At 45.1% G+C, this 22,661-nt stretch overlaps 1 protein-coding gene across 1 annotated transcript in view; it reads left to right on the forward strand.

Annotated features, from left to right (window-relative positions):
- Positions 1-3,082: 3,082 nt before the first annotated feature.
- The window catches only part of RCN1 (reticulocalbin 1), a 165,017-nt gene continuing 145,438 nt past the window's right edge, over positions 3,083-22,661 (forward strand). The window contains exon 1 of the mRNA XM_086955841.1: positions 3,083-3,540. Coding sequence (XP_086811967.1) covers positions 3,323-3,540 — 218 coding nt within the window. The 5' untranslated portion in view covers positions 3,083-3,322. The remainder of the gene's footprint in view (positions 3,541-22,661) is intronic.

Raw genomic sequence — 22,661 nt, forward strand, 5'->3', positions numbered from 1 at the left:
GGACACGAAATAGGGGTGCGAGGGGTGACCCCGAAAGCAGAGAACGTGAAAGCGATTTGCGAAGCACCACCGCCCACCAACAAAGAAGAAGTCAGATCATTTATAGGTATGGCGGAATATTATAGCAAGTTTGTGCAGCACTTCGCCTCCAAGACCCATCACATGAGGCAGCTGACGAGAGACAGCATGGAATTCCGCTGGACGGAGGAAGCACAAGGTGAATTTGAAGTCATCAAGAAAGAAGTAGCAGGGGCAGTGCCACTCCAAGGATATGACCCCCAAGGGAAGACAGTGCTTACCACTGATTCCAGCGACAAGGGGCTGGGCGCTGTCCTGATGCAAGACCGAGGTCAAGGAAGGATGGAGACACTCAGCTTCGCATCCCACACACTGAGTGAAACAGAAAAGAAGTACAGTGTAATAGAAAAAGAAATGCTGGCAGTCGTGTGGGCTATGACCAGATTCAGGCAGTTCCTATGGGGCACACGGTTCCAATTGAAAACGGATCATAAGCCCCTACTGAAAGTGCTAACATCCAGCGGACATGCCAATGCAACGCCCAGGATTTCCAAAATGACTCTAAAACTGCTAGAATTCAGATATGATGTAGAATACATCCCAGGCAGTAGGAACAGAGTGGCGGACTATCTGAGTAGAGCAGCGGCCATGGAGCCGAGCGGGGAAGACCAAGCAGGAGTAGAAGAATTGGTAGCACTCACGGAAGACCAGAAAAAAGCAATAGGTAATCAAGAGTGGAAAGAAGCGTACGATGAAGACCAGACCCTAGAGGAAGTGAAATCATATATCACAAAGGGATGGCCAGACAAAAGACAGACCCGTGGGGGCCTCAAACCATTCTATGAAGTCAGGGAAGAGTTGTCGATGGACGACCAAGGAGTGTTTGTGTACAGGGGGGAGAAGGTCATCCCCCCGGCAGGCATCATCCCCAAACTATTAGACATGCCCCATGGAGGAGACTTGGGGATAGGAAAATTGAAGCTGAGGGCCAGGCAAAACTACTGGTGGCCAGGAATGGATGTAAGGGCCGAGAGGCATGTCAGGGACTGCTCACAGTGCCAAGGGGCAGATAAAACACTCAAACCACTACGCCCAGCTCTCGGCAAATTTGACCCCCCGAGGAATCCGTGGGAGGAGTTGTCAGTGGATATTCTGTGCCCGATCCTAGATGTACACTGAGTCCAAAAGTATGTGTGTGTCCTCATGGATAGGTACTCAAAATGGCCAGAGTTGAAAGTAGATGAGGCGATGGACACAGAGACCATCGTAAAGTTCCTGGCTGACACTTTTGTGAGGGAAGGTATCCCAAAGTCCATCCTAAGCGACAATGGCCCCCAATTCAGATCAGAGAAATGGAGCAACTTCATGCAGAGGAATGGTATTCTAGCCAAGCACACGTCCATATACCATCCCGCTGGAAACGGACTAGTAGAGCGATTTAACAGAGTGGTGATGGGATCGGTCCAGGCAGCTATCTCCAACAACAAGGACTGGGAAAGGGAGATATGGCACATGGTGTGGGCGTACAGGATCACCCCCACAGGGACAGGTTACAGCCCCTTCCAAATATTGAGGGGCCGCGAACCATTCACCCGGGACAATCGAGTATGGAAGGAAAAAACCATAACGAGCGAGTGGTCCCCTGCAGTGGTGCGGTCCAACTTGGAAAAGGCACAAGCCATTTACTCGAGACACTACAACAACCTGAAAAACATGAAAGAGACAGATTTGGAAAAAGATGAATGGGTGCAAGTAAAGTTGGCCACGCTACAAAGGAAAGGAGACAGTAAATACAGTAAGCCCATGCAGGTCAAGGAAGTGCTGGGCAGAGCGGCTCTGCTAAGTGATGGAAACGTGTGGTCACAGGATCGCATGGCAAGATGCAACAGAGTTCTACGGTGGGACCAAGGCGGAGCAGACCTAGAAGAAGTGGAGGAAGGAACCGAGGAGCAAGAACAATCAGAGGTGGAACTGGATGTGAGAAGAGGAGAACAGCAAGGAGAGAGGATAACGGCAACCAGGGGTCTGTGAGTGAAGGGGACATGAGTAGACGAGATGGAAGCGCGGCTGCGCTTGGAAGTGGAGGACGGAACGAAGGGACTCAGGAAGGGGAGACCCCACCTACCCCGGTGAGACTGACCCGGAGGGGTAGAGCGGTGGTCAAACCAGCAAGGTTCTGAGACTTTGACATGAGCGGCGGACTGTGAGTTAACAGTTTCTTTGTTGGGAAAAAAGGGAGATATGTGGTGGCACGGTCTAGTTGTTGCACGTCACGCGTCGACGTGACGTGCGGGAGGCCATGTTGGCGGCTGCGCGTGCATCGCACATTCAGTGGCGCGAAAGCCGAGAACACGGAGATAGTGGCTCGGCGCTCTTTAGGGAAGATTTACTAAATAAATATTCGTGAATCACACAACTGCTGCAGTGTCTTCATTGGGTGTAACAGACACGTTACACCTTTATTACTATAAACTGCTATCCTATTTTTTTTTATAGCGAACAACTTTCATCCCTGTCTGTACCAATACATAAAGCAACCGATTAAATACTATTTTAAGGAAAACATCAGACTGGTTATTAATATAGCTTTGCCAAGAATTAAAGAAGCACTTCTTTTATTCACATACTCCACATATATTATTACTTCTCAGTGGGGAAACGGATTGTGAAGAGATGGAATACGCTTTATTGCGCGGTTTTGCAAGTGGCATTTCCTACATTGTCATTCATAGTTCGAGAAGACATTTGCTCTGCATATATTGGGAAGTGACACTGAATTTGCACTTGGTGTAGCACACCTGGCATCTTGTGGCAGGTTCGTGTCTATCTCCCATCATAAAAAACAGGGGCTACACGATGTCACACGACCCCGGACGCTCCTCTCCCTGCTAGAAACACAACACCATAATCTCATGTTCAGTCCGTAGTGCGGGCTGCTTTCTCAGCGAGCACCACTCTGCTGCAACGTGGCGACCCAGCCCCTCATGCTTGGCCAATCCGAAGCCTTCTTACAGCCGAACCCTCTCCTTTCACCGATCTGTTAACTGCCTCAGGATTGCTTCGTGCAGACAGTAAGCAGAAACTTTGGTGAACTTCTACACACCCTCAGGTCCGGTGGTGGAGAGTAGCTGCCAATGAACTGATGCCAGTCTGAGGCTTGGGTACAGACGCGGGCAGCAGGAGGGCAGCACCTGCACTGTGCGAGGCGCGGACCCGGCTGAGATTGCCACACGCGCCCGACTTTCTCTGATTTGGATTTTTCAACGCCGCCGTTTCTGGTCCTGAGCGGGGTGGGTTCAGAGAGATGGGGGTCCGGTGCCTGCTGGTGATGCTGCTCTGTGCCGGAGGGGTGCTGAGTAAGCCCACCTACCGCAAGGACAGGATGCGCCCGGAGCTGGAGCTCAGCGACCTGCTGATCGATGACAACCAGAGCTTCCAGTATGACAACGAAGCGTTCCTGGGCAGGGAGGAAGCCAAGAGCTTCGACCAGTTAACTCCGGAGGAGAGCAAGGATAAACTAGGGTAAGGACGCTCCTTGTGTGGACAGTCCCGCTTTAGATACATATATTAACATATATTAACCCCCACTCAGCCCGATATATATGTGATAGCATGGGGGAGTAGCTGTCTGCTTTACACTCATGTGATGTCTAAAACTGTAGCCGGAGGTACCAGCAAGGGTGACTCCATGTCACCAGAACACAACTTTTCCAGTTCTAGGTTCTGTTCCTACAAAGCATTTTCAGTTCTGTTAGTCCAGTGGGCTCAGCCGAACCCGACCACAACTGCTAATCCGATTCTACGAGGATTTTTTAAATGAGAACCCAGTACTGGAAAGGAGGAATCTCAGTGACATGGGGCAATCTTGTCACCAAGGGTGTAACAAAAGCCCCTGCAGCGCTTGGGGGGCGGGGGGCCACCTTTCAAACCATGGCCAATGAAAAACAGTGAGATATGTAAGGCTCGCGGGACCCCTCATCGCATTCTGCAGGGGAGCCCCATTACTTTGCGTTACGCCACTGCCTGCCACCCTGAGCATGAAGTTCTTCCTGTGCGCGGCGAGTATGGTTTCCTTGGTGAACAGGACGCAGGCTGGCACCGGCCTGGCAGCATTTCAGCTCGGGTCACAGCTGCCACTACCCATCCACCCACCGCTGTGTTTTTTTAGCTAACTAGAGTCCGTGCTGGGGCTTGCTGACCCGAGTTTATTATTCAAACAAAAAGCAGCACCACAGGTGATAGCTAAAAAAAAAAGTCCAGAGTCGTGTTCTTTGAAGGTGACCCCCCTAACATGACAGCTCCACCGGTGTACGGGTCACCTCTGACCTGAAGATGGAATTACTTTTGCAGTGTGCTCGTAGAGTGGCATGCCTTTTACAAAATGTGTCCAGGGGTCCTTGTCATGCTCTTCAAAAAATTTGAACAAATGGATACAAATATCACAGTCGTAGCCGTTTGGTGGTGCTGCCTTTCGGTTGGTCTTGTGAGTTGACCTGGGAGTTCGGAGGTGGGTATTTTTAGCTTTTCTTCGTGGTGGGCTCGGCCAGCAAGGAGCATCACGCAGTAAGATGATAACGTGGCAGAGGACACGACAGAGAGGCGAGGCAAAGAGGGAAGGCCTAGGAACTTACCTCAAGTAGGCATGGTGTCAGTGCGGTGCCCACCCATCGCCTCATGTAGGCATGGTGTGAGGGCGGCGCCCGCCCATCATTAGCTCACAGTGTATGTATTAAGTCTCCGTGGTGTAGGCCCCGTCTCCTTCCAGCCAATGCACTGCTTTTTGTAGATCAGGACGGGGAGCGCAGCATGGCAGCAACGTCTGCAACCTGATCACCTCTTGCTATGTACCACTCGGAATGAAGCCTATGTGCCAATCACCCCTTTCATGGTTTTTTAACTGAACGTCTCATACCTGGACGCAGTGCTTGCAAACCGAAGACCGTAGTTCCTAGACTGCAAAAGCCCACCAGTGGATAACGGCCACTGAATAGTAGGTGGAAGCAAAAGTGTCCCGATCACACTGAACATTACACCAGGCTCATGGACTTGGTTATCTCCGGTACCGAACTTAAATGGGTGTTCTCGTACCTTCCCGACGAGCAACAAATGGTTATCCACCCTCCTTTTAAGTGTAAACCCAGAGTCCTTAACTGCGGTGTCCCACAAAGATCTATTCTTTCCCTAATGTTTGTTAACATCTTTCTGCGTCCTGTAGCCCGGCATTTAAATCAAAAGGGGCTGAAAGTCTACATGATGCGCCGATGACACACAGTTGGGCTAAGAAATCCTCACAACCGAAATAATGATACTGCTTACACTAACCTGATGAGATGGGCTCCTGACCTGATTATTCTTCAGCTGTTTGAAATGTTGACATTTTCTTAGACTCTAAATTGTCCCTTTAAATGCAGGTGTCCAAACTGGCTGGTACAGCACCAAACATGTGCATCACATTTGACAATGTGTTGATAAGAATCCTCATGTGCCAGTGCCTATCATTCATGCTGCAGTCCAATCTCCGTTGGCAAGGAGTCAACCAAAACAAGGGGGGTAGCACACTGCCTGGTATAAGAAGAGCACACAATTTGCATTTGTGGTAAATGCAGTACTTGATAACAATCACTTGTTTCTCCACTGTTGGTGCAGCTGGTGTGAGTAGCTCCTTTGAGCTATTGGGCTGACAAGTTAGTTGGGATGAACCTGCCCTCTGGAAGTCGTATAGAAAGCTGAAAAGACTGTGAGCAGCATTGCCAGCACCTTCACATTTAACTTGTTACCCTCTACCGAAAAAGGATAAATATCCTGTGTTGGAAATTGGGCTACTGGTTGAGGGGGTGAAACCCTACTTAAGCAGCAACCACAATCTCTGTCAGGGTGAAACACAAGCAAACTCCAAATTAACCTGTGCTTAACCCTCTGGTAGCTTGGGAAAAATCAGTCCGGCTTATATTAGAGGCAATGTGTATTTATGCAGGTTACACGCTACTGTGGTCAGGGCCCAATATTGATAGTGGGGCGCGCCTTTCAAATGGCTGCACCCAAGAGCCATTGAGAATACAATAACTTGAGTTGTGGGTGGAGGTCTGTGCCTTCTTATTAGATGTTGTGAGAGTAATAATTTCCAAAACTCATATTTTCATGTTGACACAGTGTTGTCCTTTTTAATAACTAGTTCCAAATGTGAAATCACTCAAGAAAAAACAGCCCACACATGGCTAACTGGCAACCGGGTGAAACACGTGTCGGCTGTTTTTTTTTGGGCTTAGAAGCTCCAAGCCCGAACTGTGGTTATCTGGTCATGCCGGACTGGGACAAAGTCACAAGTTCAGGCCAACCATAATAGAGAGTGGGCCACAGATACAGGGACACATATAGGACCACTTAACAAAGTACCTTAAATCCTGTTTTGTGGAGGATTGCGAGACTCCGCTTCGATGATGCATCTCACAGCAGCAGTTCCGAAGAAGCTGTTGTGGTGACGTTCTGCATTGGAGATGCGTCACGCAGCAGCAGTTCTGATGCAGCTGTAAGGGGATACTTCGGTTCTGCTCACAGCTGGGGTGTCAATGGACCTTCTGGCCCACTTCCAAGGGTCTAGGGCTGGGGTGGAACCACTTAGAGGGGGGCCGGACTCATAGCAGGCAGAGCCAAGGTGCTTATTTCTAGATGGTTGGAGCCTTTTCTGTCCTTGAAGCTCTGATTAAGCAGCCAGTCAACTAGCCCTTGGAGTGAATGTGTTGGTCCTGGTTTCAAGATGCAGTTCCAGCTCTTGTCACACAGGCAGCAGAGTAGCAGTCATTCTTGCAGAGCATCACTGCAGTCCTCTTGAGTCTTTTAGAGTCCAGTGGTACACTGAATAGTTTGGTCTGAGAATCCATTATTTATACCTGGTGCTCAGTTTGAAGTAGGAAATGTTTCTAGTGAATTCCATTTGAAGTCCTTGAATTTCCCTGGCTCCAAGCTGGATACATGAACAATGCTGTGGCAACAAGTCCTTTGTGTGAAGGCAGGGCATATCCCATTCAATTTAAGTGGTGCTTTTCCCAGCTCTGCGTCCCTGTCGTGCCAGATGATGACCCATCCAGGCACACCTACTACCTTTTATTGCGTGGCTGTCTGGGAAGAATAGGCAAGGTTCAACTGCCAACTACGCCCATTAATATGACCCAGGAACAGGCTGAACTGCTGCAGGCAGAAAAAAGACAACTTTCTAAAAGTGGCATTTTCAGAATTGTGACTTAACATCTGACTTTACCATTTAAGAGGATTTGGAATTACAATTCTTCAGACCCTAAACTTGACATTCCTATCAGCTCCCAATTGAAAGTTACAACTTATTAAATGGAAAAAGTGAACCCAATGTTACCCTAATGGAGAGGTAGGCCTCACAGTAGTGAAAAACAAATTTAGGAGTTTTTCACTACCAGGACATCACTTTTTAAGTACATCAAACTCTGCCTTCTGGGCTAGGTTGGTCCTACTCTAGGGGTGAAAAAGTGAGGTTAGGGCCTAGCAAGACGTTTATCTTTCAAGGTTGAAATAACCTTTTCAAACGGCACATACAGGCTGCCATGGTAGGCCTGAGACAAGTTTAAAAGGCTACTTAAATGTGTGGCAAATTCAGTGCTGCAGGCCCACTAATAGCATTTAACTTACAGGCCCTGGGTACATGTAGTATCCAGTTTCTGGGACTTGCAAGTAAATTAAATGTGCCAATTTGTTGTAAGCCATTTTCACCATGTTCAAAGTAGAGACCACAAGCACTTTAGCATTGGTTTACTGTGGTAAAGTGCGCATAGTCCTATGAGTCAACAAAAATGGGTTCAGAAAATAGGAGGGTGAAGGAAAAATATTTGGGGATGACCCTGCAGAAAGCGTCACTTCCAACATCCTGAGACACTTGTCAAGAGAGTTTAACAACACTAGTTGCACCAACAATGATGAATGCTAAATGCTTCTAACTAAAATGAGAATTATCATGCACTGCATTTACGAAAATGCATCTGGGTAAATTGTGGGCTGGTATGCTCTCCTGAATTTGAGCAGTTGAAGAAAGTTTTAAATTAGGATTTCTCACATATGTTGTGCACTAACATGACATCCTTTCTCAACCAATTTAACTGACTGATTGTCACAAACCGCTTACAGATTTCTAACCTGAAGGAACCGCTGCTTGACTGCCTACATCACTTTTGAAGGAAAGGGCTTTCATCTCTCCAGAAAGCAGACATGTTTCTAAGAGTTACTGTGGTCTGCCAATTATGTAGTTCACTGTGTTAATAAACGTCCCCAAGAGAAGTTTTAAGTTGACAGCAACTGGTTCCAGTCCCGGCAGTTCGACTCTGCCTTTTAAATGTTTGAGGGTGGGAGGTATACTGTTGTGTACAGTATCGCCTTTTACATAGATAACTGTAATGCTGTAAGACTGAGTGATTGACCCATGCAATAAGTTATCTTTACTTCATAAGGGTTGAGTCTGTGGAATATGGCGAGTACTACATACTTACGAATTTGTCCCATGCACTTTCTTTAGGAAAAGGGCTTTCCAAACTAGGTTTGGGAAGTTTTTGGGTACCAACAGCTCTGACATTTGAAACCTACTTTGCTTTTATAAGGCGATGTGATATATTAATTAGGGGTTTTATTGTGATTGATGAAACCAAGTTCGTAATTAAAATAATAATCAGTTAGGAAGGTGCCGCCTACACCTGGTATTAGACCGGTGAAGGCTAGATAGTAGTATCTTCCGAGACCGCTACATGGGACCAGTGGTGTTTTCTGGTCTGTCTGGAAACTGCAGGAACCAGGACGGGGTACTGTATTTGAATACCTGATATACAGGAAGGACAAGCTGTACTTGCATTATTTTGTTTTTGTTTTTTGTAATGTCTTGTTAATCGAATTTGAATGCCACAAGGAAGCTTTCCAGCCAACAACACTAACTGGTCGGACTGGAATTTCAAATGTGTGTGCATTAAATCCCACGGTCAGACAATAACGGCTGCTGTTTGTATTGCTAAATTATTCGGGAGCAGGGGGGGCGACGTAAGGTAGTGTCTTCCAGAACACCCCCACCTTAGAATCTCGAAACGAAACTGAACACAGACCAAGGTAAACTAAAATCATCCCGTGTTTGATACAGATATTTATTCTGTCCCACAGACCAAGGCTGTCATTCAACACATGCCGCTCTCGTCTTAAGGGCCTGCTCGGTTGTTCTCAGCCCTCCATCAGAGCAGTGACTATACTACCTAGATATCCCGCCCAGGCACACTTATAAAAGTAGCTTGAATCTGGGCCACATTTAGAAACCATCAGTGCCCCTTCACATGGCTGATCAGAGTGGCCCATGGCTTCAAGTGGCGTAACCATATCAAAAGTTGGGGACCAGGAGCATTATAGGTCCAGCATACGAGCTGCTTATCACATCTAGAGTTTAAAAAAAGGTATGTAGGTCCTAGTGGAAAATAAAAAGAAAGGACTGTCCAGGATGTTTTTTTAAAGGGAGGAATATGCTCCAATAGCCCTGCGCACCTGAATGGGTGTCATGCTTCATCACTGGACTAGCTCCTCGTCGGGCTGATGCTGCAATGCCCGATGGGCACCCACAAGGGGACATTTTGCCACAGATTCTTTTTAGAACAGCTATTTGATGAAGTGAGGGGTTATAGGCTAATAGTGTACATTTTTAAGATGAGTGTAAGACAAATGTGTGTTAAAATAGGCGTAGTGATGCCCCAAAACAAGAATTTAATGACTGAGTTCACTAGCCTAGTTAAAATGGTGATCACTACCACAGGATATAACGGTCCTATATAGCTTTGTGGATTATTGGTTTAATTGGTCAAACATTTTCTCACCTTGTCATAGGCAAAAATTATCATATGAATTCTTCATGACCTAAACGTTACCCTAATCTACACAGTGACAGGAATCTCTGGGTGTGCATTCTCAAAGTGAGATAACCAGTCACTCACCAATTTATGGTAAATGGAGACATGTTCATTAAGCACCATTCCAGGTCAACAGAAGTACTTTGCAATTTTAGGAGTAGGATAGATACGTGCATGAGTTGTGGTCTAATGGGTAAATTACTGACCATGGAAGCCAGGGACCTTAGATATCCTTCCAGGTTTGGCATCAAATTGTGTAGTGCCAGGCAAATCACTTAATCTTTTTGAGCCTAAAATATAAACTTGTAATGTAAAAAACAACTACACACTCCACTGTCCAAAGTACATACTCCCACCCTCCTTGAGCACAGGCCTCAACAAGACTTTACAGGTTTCCATGTGGAAGCATAGGTTGCAGAAACTTACTTTGTAAATACTTGAACTCCAAACGAGAGACTGATAAACTCTCCGCTTTGCATAAATATTGCTTTGCTGATAATGTAACCTTTATTTAATTCCTACATTCAACCAAAAGCCTTTGTTATATGTCTGTTAGCTTTCTGTTTTCAGCCAATACTAATATAATTTTATATAAATAATATATATAATATATATAATATAAATTTTGTCGGCCGCGGCACTCCCCAAATATTTTCCGGGCGACCAAACACTGCCTCATAAGGACTAAGTCCCATTCGTGAATGCACAGTCATTCTTGTGGACAAAAGGGCTAATGGCAAGGCGTCTGGCCATTGTAAACCAGAGCTCGCCTGAATCTTGGCTAGTTTAAGCTTAAGGGTGCCATTGTAGCATTCAACTAGTCCAGCTGATTAGGGTTGATTTGCAGCGTGAAACTTTTGCCTTATTCCTAACCCATCACGCACTCTCTTCATCACTTGACCCACAAATTCACTCCCATTGTCACTCCAGACCATTCTCGGCAAACCAAACCTAGGGAAAAATTCTTTGATAAGGGCTTTCGCTGTGGACAAGGCAGTGTTATCTTTCAAAGGGTAGGCTTCCACCCATCTCGAAAAAGAGCAAACAACCACTAACACATATTTCAGGTTGTTGCATCTCTCCATGTGGATGAAATCTAGCGGCAAAGCCTCCAACGGATACATTGCAGGAGCAAAATGACCAGCTGGAGTTGGAGTTCCCTTACCAGGATTGTACATCAAACACACCATACAGTTCTTAACCAAATTCTCTGCACACTTAGGAATACCGGTATTCTTGCATACTGGAGCTAACAACTTGCAAATCGCTTTCACACTGATATGAGCCATTCCATGAGCCATTGTAACCACTGGAAGTACATACGCATCGGGTAACAACCATCTCTGATGCTCTGACAATTCAATCCAACAACCATTCGAATCTGAATTACCCTTGCTTTCTCTCCATTCATTCAACTCTTTCTCTGTAGCTTCAGCTTGGATGGATTTCACACTCTCAATCGTATCTTCACACATACTTCTATCCGGAACCCATCTCGCCGGACCCGCAACATACATTCGACTCATCACATCTCTCGCAGTTTCTTTCGCAACTTCATCTGCAAACGCATTACCACAACCAACATCATCGGTAACTTTCTTATGCGCACTGCATTTCACAATCGCAACGGCAAAGTAAGAGATTCAAGAAGTTCATTAACCAACTGACCATGCTGAATCTTAGTTCCATGCGAAGTCAGGAACCCACGTTCTTTCCACAAACGTCCAAAACTATGAGCCACACCAAACGCGTACTGGCTATCGGTGTACACAGTCACTCGTTTTCCTTTCGACAACACACACGCTCTTGTCAATGCAATCAACTCTGCTGCTTGCGCTGAGTTATGTGGGATACGTGCAGCTTCAACAATCGTATGCAAAGTCGTAACAGCATATGCCGCAGTCGTATTACCATTCGGAAGCTTAAAGCACGAACCATCAACCCATAAGGTACCATCACACTCTGCAAGAGGAGTGTCCCTAAGGTCTATCCTCCCTTTCGTTTCTTCCTCTGTCCTAAGGAAGCAATCATGCTGTTCAATAACATCTGTCTCAACTGAAATCGGCAACAACGTAGCTGGATTCAACGTGTTGCATCTCTTTATATGCACATGACTCGCTAAGAGTGTCAATTCGTAACCCGACAACCGAGCACTAGTTAAGTGCTGTGTCTTGGTGCGATTCAACAAGGTATCCACTGCATGTGGAACCATCACAATCAATGTATTGTCTATCACCAAACCAGCAGACTGTCGAATCGAAACAGCCGCTGCTGCTGTAGCTCTCAACCAACTCGGCAACGCTCTAGCTACCGAATCCAAAGTCGACGAAAAATAAGCACATGGACGTTACTTATCGCCGAACTGCTGAGTCAAAACTAACAATGCACATCCCTCTCTCTCGTGGACATACAATATAAAAGGCTTATTGTAGTCGGGAGTACCCAACACAGGAGCCGAACACAACGCATTGCGTAATTCTGAAAAGCTCTTCTGACATTCGTCAGTCCAAGGAATAGGATTAGGAGTATCCTTAACAGTAAGAGCTATCAAAGGTTTCGCAAGCAATGAAAAATTAGGGATCCACTGTCTACAATACGACGTAATACCCAGAAAAGCACATACTTCTCTCTGTGTCGTAGGCACACTCATTTTCGCAATAGCTTGAATTCTTTCCAGGGTCAGTTTCCTTCCCTCCTTCGATAAGAGGTGACCTAAGTAGGTAACTTCTTGTGGACAATATTGCAACTTCAAAAGAGACAAATGACGTAGCAACGACAAAGTAGCCTCTCTACAAATCTCTTCATTGTCAGCACCAACTAACAGATCGTCAACATACTGGATAAGAGCAGCACCATCAGGTAAAACAAGCAAATCAAGTTGTTTTTTCAAAGCCTGACCATAGATCGATGGACCTCACAATAGCCTTGAGGAGCGCGCTTAAACCGGAAACTTCGACCTCCTAAAGAGAAGCCAAAAATATCCCTACTCTCCACGGCAATCGGGATGCTGAAGAAAGCATTCTTCAAGTCAATCACTGAAAACCACGTGGATGAAGCCGGAATCAAAGTCAGTAAAGCGGTGATATCAGGCACAACAGGGAATTGCGGAACTACAATCTTATTCACCTCGCGAAGATCAATCACAAACCTATATACAGGAGGTTGCGAAGAATCAGTTCTTTTCAGAACAGGCCAAACCGGACTATTGCACACATTACCTCTAGTTTCTTCAAGCACATTTTTCTCAATCAGATCGTAAATGATCGCTAAAAGTGCTCTTTCACCATCACTAGAAATCCGATATTGCGGAATCTAGCATTCGCTTTCAATGTCACAACATATGGTGGAATCTCCAGGAGACCCACATCATTAGGACCAGTAGCCCAAAGAGAATCAGGAAGAGAAGACAATTCTACTGGAAGTCGATCTTTAGATAAATACATCGGAGAGATCACTCTCTTACCCAATGTAAGGTGTACTCCCAAAGGAGAACAATATAGCGTCGCATGCAATCTCTTCAACAAGTCCAAACCCAACAAGTTCTCACCACAACCTGTCGTCAGAATAAGGGGTGCTTCAAATTCACAAGGTCCAACAGAAATAGACAACGGACTAGAAATCGGATTAGTAACCAGGGCGCCAGAAAAACCTACTGAAACATTTGTTAAGCCAGACAAAGGTGCGCCAGGGAGTTTAGAGTGCATAATAGAACTCCTTCGCAGCACCAGTATCCAACAGAAAAGGCTCTGACACACCTGATGCAATCACTTCAACATAAGGTCCACTCTGATCTACTGGAACTGAAACAACTCCCTCTCTTTGTCTATGGCTGTCCTAGCAATCATTACCATCCATATCCTCACCTCAGCTTCTAGGAGCTTGCTGAACACCTCGACCTCTCACACCAGAAGCACCATTCGTGCGCTGTAACAGAACCGGACAACTACTCTTGAAACGACCCTCTCCTTTGCAATACGCACACTGATTAGGACCTACGGGAAAACGCTGTTGAGAAGACTCGAACCTTTGCGAGTTTCTCTGATATTGCTGAGGTTGCTGATAATCGCCCTGAATATTACGAGGCGGATAAGCTTGCTGTAGAAGAACTTTTGTCTTCAATTCCTTAGTCTTCCTATCCGCTTTCTCTTTCTCATCCTTATCTCTATTCTCGCAGTACTGGGCAGTAGCCAAAATCTTCGCTGACGACGAGACAGCCCAAGCACTCTCAGAATCCTTCAACTTATTGCACAATTCGGGAAGCAAATTATGCACAAACTTGTCAACGAACAACCGTTGACCACCTTCTGTACTCATATCCTGACCACTATGGTCGATAAACGTCTCTTCGAACCTAGTGAAAAAGTCAGACGCACTTTCGTCTTTCTTCTGCTTGCACGCAGACAATTTGTCCTAATTGACACGCATAGCAGGCATCAAAGTCTTCATATAATCAATAATCCTACCAGGGAGGTCAGCAACTATATCCTCTGGTTTAGCACCACCAACTTGTCTAGCATCTGCTGCCCTAATATTATTCCATGTATCACCCAATTCCTGTGCATGATCCGTATGACGAATCAATCCCCATAAAGGCTGTGGAACTACATTTCCAAACAACATGTCTATATCAGCCAAATTCATGGTACATGAATCTGCAGTCTGAGATAATTCCTTATAGTACTCTGCAGGATTTTTACGTGGATCAGGCAAAGTCTGCTTAAGGGCTAAAACTTCAGCACGCTTCCATGGAACATGTACCCAAACACGCTGAAAATGTGGCTGAACAGGTGGAACAGCATTTGCATCACCCGGTCTCCAAACCGGGGGAACCTCTCACATCGGGTATTGTTGCGCCTTTCTCCTAACTGAAGAATCAGGCTCAAACAGTCGCTGAGAAGGAGATTCACTCCTAAACGACAACAACGTCGCAACTGCTTTCTCACCCTCAATACCCACCAAAGTTCCCTTCGCAAACTCAGACCGTATACGGAACAACTCAGGCGGAGCTTGTCCTAACTCACCATCTTCCCATTCTTCAAGAAGGAAAGAACACATCATATCAAAAACATATCTCTGTGTCGGTGCTCCCCATTGACGGAAAACATCCATAACACACTCAAGATTATAGTGCAAAGGATAAGTAACCCATTTACGCGCTAAGTGATCCAACACTGTCCACTCATCGGGACCAGGCAATTGGCTACGCAACTGCTTGCGCTCTGCAACAGGAGACATACCCAATGACCCAAAAGAGGAGAAAAGAGACCAGCAACAGTATCGGTCATTCTCTGTCGAACAGAAGGAGAAGTTGACAAAAGAACAGGAGACAAAGCAGAATGAGAGGAAACCAAAGTCGGAACAGTAGCAGAAGGAGCAGGCAATACAGGCGTAGGAGTAGCAGACGAAGGAGGTAGAAAAGGCGGCGGCCCTTGAGGAGGCTGCGCCAAAGGAATAGAAGCCAACGGAAGAGGAGCTGGCTGTTGAGGAATAACAGGTGGCAAAGCAACCGGAGGTTGCACAACTACAGGTGGCGGAGGTGCTGTAGCACTCTGCACATAAGGGGGTGGCGAACTCAATAGGTGCGACATTAAAGGATCTTTCACAAGATCTTTTCTTCCTGCTGTTGAAGTGGCAGAGCTGGATAGCACTTGTCTACCGCCAATTTACGTTGCCTAAGCAACTGTTCGCTTTCTTGTTCTTCCTCATTGTCCCTAAACTGTATAGCAGCTTGCACCATTGACATACCTTTTTCTCTCTTATTTCGCTTCGCTAACTTAATTTCTTTCTGTTTGGCTTCCTTTCGCCACAAGCGGAAAGAGTCAAACATTGCCGGCCGGGCTTTCTTCTTGAACAGTTCAACTTCGAGATTGTCTAAAATCTCTGTTTCAAAGCTACCATATCGGCGCCACTGTAGGACACCGTCTTTCCTGGTATACCTAATCCATACTTCATTATATGTGATGGGGCCAACGCCATGTTTTAAATAGAGCTCATAGTTCGGAGTTCCAATCGGAGGAACCAGACACAAATCCTCCAATCGGGAATCCCTATTACAACCACAACAAAATATCTTTCCAAGTCTGCTAAGACCAGGCATCTTCGCTCACTAGTCTAGCTTCAAACGTCAAAGGAATATCAAAAACGATAGTCTCGCGAATACACGAGCCCCTCGGCTTTGAGGCCTGCAGGTCTCAAATCAAAAAATCCCAAGGGGATACCAAAACAAAACTAAGGACTGGGAGACGCTCCACTCATACTTAACTGAAATGTCGATGGCGTCGCCAGAAGACCAGTCTATCGTCTCGCTTTACAAATCGTCTAATGGCTCCAAGACAGGGCGGCAGTCAGGGCAGCAGTCCTTCGTAGCTTTCGGAAAGCGGGGAACCTCGCAGCAAAGACTTTCGGACCACGACGACATACAGGGGTCGATGAAGTGGCAGGCCTTCCTCCAGAATTTTCACACGAAGCTCCTCGCGATCTTCAGGCTTGGACCGATACCGCTGAAGTCGCCCCGCGTTGGGCGCCAACTGAAGAACCAGGTTTTAGAACCCAGCGGCGCCAGGGGAAATGCCCGATGTCTTCGGGTTCACCTGTCTTAGAATACAGAGACACGGGATACTCCTCGGTGACGTCAAAGACCAAGTTTATTGGCTGCAACCAGGAACAGAGGTCCTAGAAGTACAACACGGTGTATGTTCTCAGGAGACTGCTCAATTTAGTATTTCGAGACATCATCTTTTATGCTAAAAATCACATTCCTGACTAGCATCAATTATTTACAAACGGACCAATCACATGGTGACCTTTCAAACGTATCGCATAACGACAAACCCACATTCGGTTGTCCAGCCCACCAGAAATGACAAGACAAAATCCAACATTCTTGCTTGAACAGGCCGGACCAACCCATACTAAAAAGGACCTCAACCCAAACCATAATTAAGCCATAAAAAGGAAGGAACATAAACAGATGAGAAGCAAGATAGAAGGGTGTGTACATGTACCATAAACTCAGCAATGTCCTGCTCTTTGATCTCTATCTGACCAGCTGCCTAACAAGGAACTGACTCAACAAGGTCAGCTTCAGGCAAGAGTCAGTTCACTCAGGTCAAACAGAAGCCATCACAAACTCAAGCTAAGGTGTACGTGTCCAAAAGACTCGTTCGGCCACAGTCATCAGCCTATGTGAGGGCAACCCCAAAATGGCTGCCAAACACAAAATGGAACCCGAAGGTTCGAACAGAATCCCTGAATGCGTAGTGTTCCCATTGATCGATTTATCACGAAAACATTCGTACATACCGCATTCGTAATTTGCGGTCCGCTCATACCAAAATCGTCACGATACAACTACCTTTATTGAACGGGTTCAGAATCACAGAACCTCAATCAGCGTAAGACGTGAGACTGAAACTGAACTCTCGGATAAGAGGGGCAAGTTCAGATACATACATGTTAAAAAGAGATGGATTAAGTAATTAGCCCTGCGGAACGACGAAGGGATCTGATTTATACTTGTCCAAACCACTGTTTGTCTCCTTTCCTTCAGAAAGGAGGAACGCAGGGCCAGTGCCGTACCCTTGACCCCCAGCATTTCTAGCCACTGCTGAAGAAGATTGTGATCCACAGTGTCAAACGCAGCCGACAGAATGAGAACAAGGGCGGCCATGCCCCCTCTGTCCATCACATTCCTGATCTCCTCTGTGTGTCCTTAATTAACGCCATTTCAGTACTGTGCTCATATTGAAAACCAAACTGAGAGTGATCAAGTAGATCGTTTTCCTGGATGAAGTGACAAACCCCTGGGTTCACTACCTTTTAATTGATTTATATATGCCTTATCAACACTATCTGACCATTCAACACCTCCTTGAAGCTTCTCAAACCGTATAATCCAGCTGTCAACTCTAAGTAATTGATATGTTGTATCCTCTCCTTTTCTGATCGCGCCTTTCAAACTGGCATCCGTTTCCAAAACAAAATCTGGCACACATCCAAGAATGGTTGACCATTCCATGCCTCCATATTGTTCAACCACCAATTCAATTCCTCCTTTGCTTACTGATTAAGCACTATTCTGTCACTGTACCACTGACTTTGTCTCCGAGCTTCTCTGTTTACTCTCTGCAATGCACAAAAATGCAAGGGTCTGGAAAAGATTAACCTGAATAGAAGATAAAAGCCCTATCATCCAAGCTAAGTCTCTCAATGTCAACATGTTCTTCTTTAAAACATGCAACTTTTGTGATCATCCTCACTTTTTTCTCTGGTAACTGTAACAATACTGTTTATCTAGGAATCCAAAAACGTCATATTTAGTGACAAGGGATACAATGAACTTTTCTTTGTTTTAACAAGAATCCAAAATGTTCCAACAGGCTCCTAACCAACATAATTGACTTCTCCATTCCTCTAATCCTGACACATTATCATTATGTAAAGTTTGGCATTGAAACTGAAACAACAGTTTCCTCTATCTGATCTGCAAGTACATCTGACTTTGATCTTCCATTGGAATTGTAAAATAAACATCCTTTAGGTCCAACTTCACTAACTAGTCCTTCCTTAAGAACATGTCTCTCAACAGATGGATTCCTGCCATCTTGAAATGTCTGTAAACTAGGAATTTGTTTAATTCCTTTAGATTTATAACTGGCCTCATTTCTTTGTGTTTCTTTTCTACAAAAAATTAGTGTTCACATTACTTTTGACATTTTCCTCTACACACGGTATTGCACCTTTTGTAACATGGAATCTATTTTGGAATCCACTATCGACTTTTGTTCTTCTATTAAATTGCACTCTCTTGAGTCTTTTCCCTACTTTGGTAACCCCACAAACTGTATCATGAAACCATTTATCTTTGTTTAGTACCCAAGGATCTTTAGTTATTCCCTCCCATGTTTTCACGAAGTATCTTAACTGACCCTCTAGTTTCCTTGGGCAACAAAGTCACCATACGCACCCTGCAATCCAGAATAGTTTTGACCTCGTCCATGTACAACTCTTCCTCTTCCCATTCTTCCTCAATTTGGGTGGAAACTTGTAGTGGCTTGGAAGCCCCTTCCATATGATCTCTTTTGATAAGTATATTAGGATCTTTGTATTCCTTGGCCAGCTGAAAGTCCCCTTCTTTTGCCCTGCCCAAAACACCTCCTCCAATTCCCTTCCTCAAGTTCAACTGTGCCTTATCTGTAAATGTAGAAACAGATTTAGCTAAGCTTTTAACTAACCCCTCTTCAAAAAACAATCCTTTTGCATTTTAGTTTTCCGCCATATCACCCTATTTTGTGCGTATTTTAATTAAAATGGTCCCCCTTCTTTCAGCCATAAGACTTGCGTTAACATTTCCTAATAACACAACTGCCGTCTGACTCCATCCACAAAACAATTCTAAATCCTCAGAGGACCTATTCATATGAGCCTCCTCTGCTATTTATTTATTGACATTTATTGAGCGCGGCGAATACCCGTAGGCGTCTCGGCGCTGGCTTAAGGGATGGATCAGTATTTTAGAAGACCTAACAAAAAGTGGAGCTATTGGTCAAATAACCAAGTCTTGAGTTGTTTGCGAAATATGAACAGGGAAGGGCTGGTCCTAATGTGTAGAGGAAGGGTGTTCCAGAGTTTGGGGGCGGCAACCAGAAAGCGCCTGTTACCCCAAGTGACTGTTCTAGTACGAGGCACTACTAGGTGATTGTGGTGAGAGGAGCGAAGGGAACGGGTTGGGGTATAGTGATGAAGATTATGTTTAAGGAAGTGGGGGCCTTGGTTATTGAGTGCCTTGTAAAGAATACACAATGATTTAAATTTGATACGGCTACGTATCGGAAGCCAGTGAAGTTCCCTGATGGTGTTTGAGACCGATGCAAACTTGGGAAGTCCCGCCAGCATCCGGGCGGCAGCATTTTGAATGGACTGCATCTTGTTAGTCACCCGGGATTGTGCATTTAGGAATAGAGCATTACAATAGTCCAGTGCGGACAGGACTAGTGAGCTGACCAGAGTTCTCCCAGCAGTGTCCGGTAGGTTTGGTAGTAATTTCCTGATCATTCTGAGTTTCATATGAGCAGTCGCCGCAGTCTTGTTAGCGTGTGCCATGAAATTTAGACCTGCATCAAAGGTGATACCCAGATTTCTGACTTTAAGAGCTGGGCTGGGAGGAGTTCCAAACGATGTTGGCCACCATTCTTGTGACCAGGCCGGAGAAAGGTGACCGAAGATGACCACTTCAGTTTTATCTGAATTAAGTTTGAGACAATTCGTGGCCATCCAGTCACCTATGGCCACCATTCCCCTGGTGAATAACTTGGCCACTTAATCCCCATCCCCTTTAATGGCCAGTACCAGTTGGGTGTCGTCGGCGTAGGAGGTCAGGCTCATCCCAAATGCTTTGATGACACTAGCAAGGTCCGACACGTATATGTTGAAGAGCGTCGGACTTAGGGACGAGCCTTGGGGGACCCCACACGGCAGGGACACCTTAGGAGATTGGTATGGTCCAAGGGATATCGCCTGAGTTCTGTTAGCCAGAAATGATTCAAGTAGGTCCAGCGCTGTTTCCTGGACCCAATATCCATGCCAATGGACCCAAAACGTATTTATACCTTGTTTTGGCACTGTTTCAAAGCCCTATTAAGACCCTTGTGAGGATCTCTACCCAGCCTGAATAAAAAACAAATAATCTCAGGGTCCAAATTTGGGGTGCAGCAAACGTTCTCGCCTATCACTGATTTTGAGCACTCGGCCTTTAAAACTCTCATACTTACTTCTCTAAAGGTTTACTTATCCTTTTCCTTTATAAATGTACTAACATGTTCCGCAGTCAACCAATCTCCATTTCTTGGCTGCCGAATGTCATATGAAGAAAACATCTCCTTTTCCAAGGTGTTCCTAGTAACCTTGTTAGAGTTTGATCTCACAATATTTTCTAAATCTTCACTGAATTCATCATCATGCTGCAAATCCAAACATATTAATCAAAATCCTCATTAACATCGGACAAGGAACAATGACCCAAATCCATTTAATAGAATTCATCATCCTCTTTATCATGTGTGCCACCTGGGATACTTTGTCCTTGCATGCCACTTTGGACACTCTTCTTTTCGATGGCGTTAAATTCATCCTTTCCTGTCTTGGGCATGTCTGTGCTCTCAATATATTTAGTCTTCTTCAACTTCTTTCCATCTTTTTCACCTCTTATTTCTTCTTCCTCAGACATTGAATAAAATTAATCACCTTATCCCAATTCCTTTCTTTTTAGGTCTAGCCTGGGCAGCGCCTGCTCTGCGAGCCATGTTGTATTGGCGTATGTACTTGAAGCCCCACCCACTCTCCGCCCATATTTGTAATTGGCTTGTGTCATTGCCCTTCATAAACGCTGGCTTCTGATTCGCTATTAGGCCTGTTAGTCCCTCCTAGTTGTCTTCATTTGTAACCTCCCATGTGGACTGACCCTTTTACTTCAGTTGTAACATGGTACGTCTTCTTTAGTCTGTAAGCACTATTTTCTTTAATGAGTTTCTCTTACTGCAGGAGCCCAGGAGGTTCTCTCGTGCACAATTGTGACCACCAGCTTGTTCATTTAACATGTAGGAAACTGAGAGTTCTTCTAGGGCCAAGGGAGACAGAAGGGGGAAACTCAGCAATGCCTTAAGCATTTGGAATGCAATAGGTCCCGTATTTGCAAGAGGTTAAGCTAATGGCATTGTAAATGAAAATCGCTTTTATTTATGTTTTAAAAACCAAAACAAAAATAAAAGGCATTGTCATTTACAATGCCAATAGCTCAAACTCTCGTAAATGCAAGACCTATTGCATTTGAGATATTTGTTTCCTCTAGCAAGTTGTCTGTTGTTTTTTTAACTTTTGCCTTCATTTCATTATGTATTAATCTCCTCCTAATCACATCCTCACTTATTTTCTACACCATTCCCTTGATCAGAATCCATTACTATTCGACAATCTATCAAAACATAAAAACCCAGTTTAACAAACTTAATTCTGGTAAATACGTAAATAATCTATCCCAGTGCTCAACAAGACAAACTCCTTTGAAATCTTGGTATGTAATTTCACACTGACTTTTGCCCAGAATCTGCCATAGGTTTTAGTTCTTTATGATCACATAAACCAGTTGACTATAGCACATTTTTAAGATTGTCACACTGGTCTTAATCACCATTACCTTTTAATATTTGCCTGTTTGTACCTTCTTTTGATATATTGGTATGAAATCATTGCATGATCTTTCTAGTTTGATAAGATTTAGAAATATTTGACAATCATAGACTCTCTTCTTTCAAAAGGATGTTTGTGTCCATTGTAATTGTTTAACACTTTTACAAGGTAGGAGAACACAGTCATACTGCAACGTTGATGGTTCCTCCAAATCACGCATATGCTTTAGTGTATGGTGTCGGACCCCATTCGAGTAAAAGGGGCACTGGGCAAGCTGGGCCTACCAGGCCTCAGATGTTGGGGCTGGGGTAGTGTTAGACCTGGCATCCTTGCCGTGGTTTCCTCCCTAACCTTTTGCCTTTAGACCGCTTGTTTTTTCTTACTTCGTTTTTGCTGGCCTTAGGACTCTGCACACTTTACCACTGCTAACCAGTGCCAAAGTACTTGTGCTCTCTGCTCAAAACATGCTAACATTGGCTTACACCCAACCAGAATTTTAATGTATTAAAAAGTCCCTAGTGAAGTGCCCAACATCTGTCCAGGGTATGCAAATTAAATGCTACTAGT

Source organism: Lissotriton vulgaris, chromosome 2_1 (assembly GCF_964263255.1).
Source record: "Lissotriton vulgaris chromosome 2_1, aLisVul1.2, whole genome shotgun sequence".
Taxonomy (NCBI): domain Eukaryota; kingdom Metazoa; phylum Chordata; class Amphibia; order Caudata; family Salamandridae; genus Lissotriton; species Lissotriton vulgaris.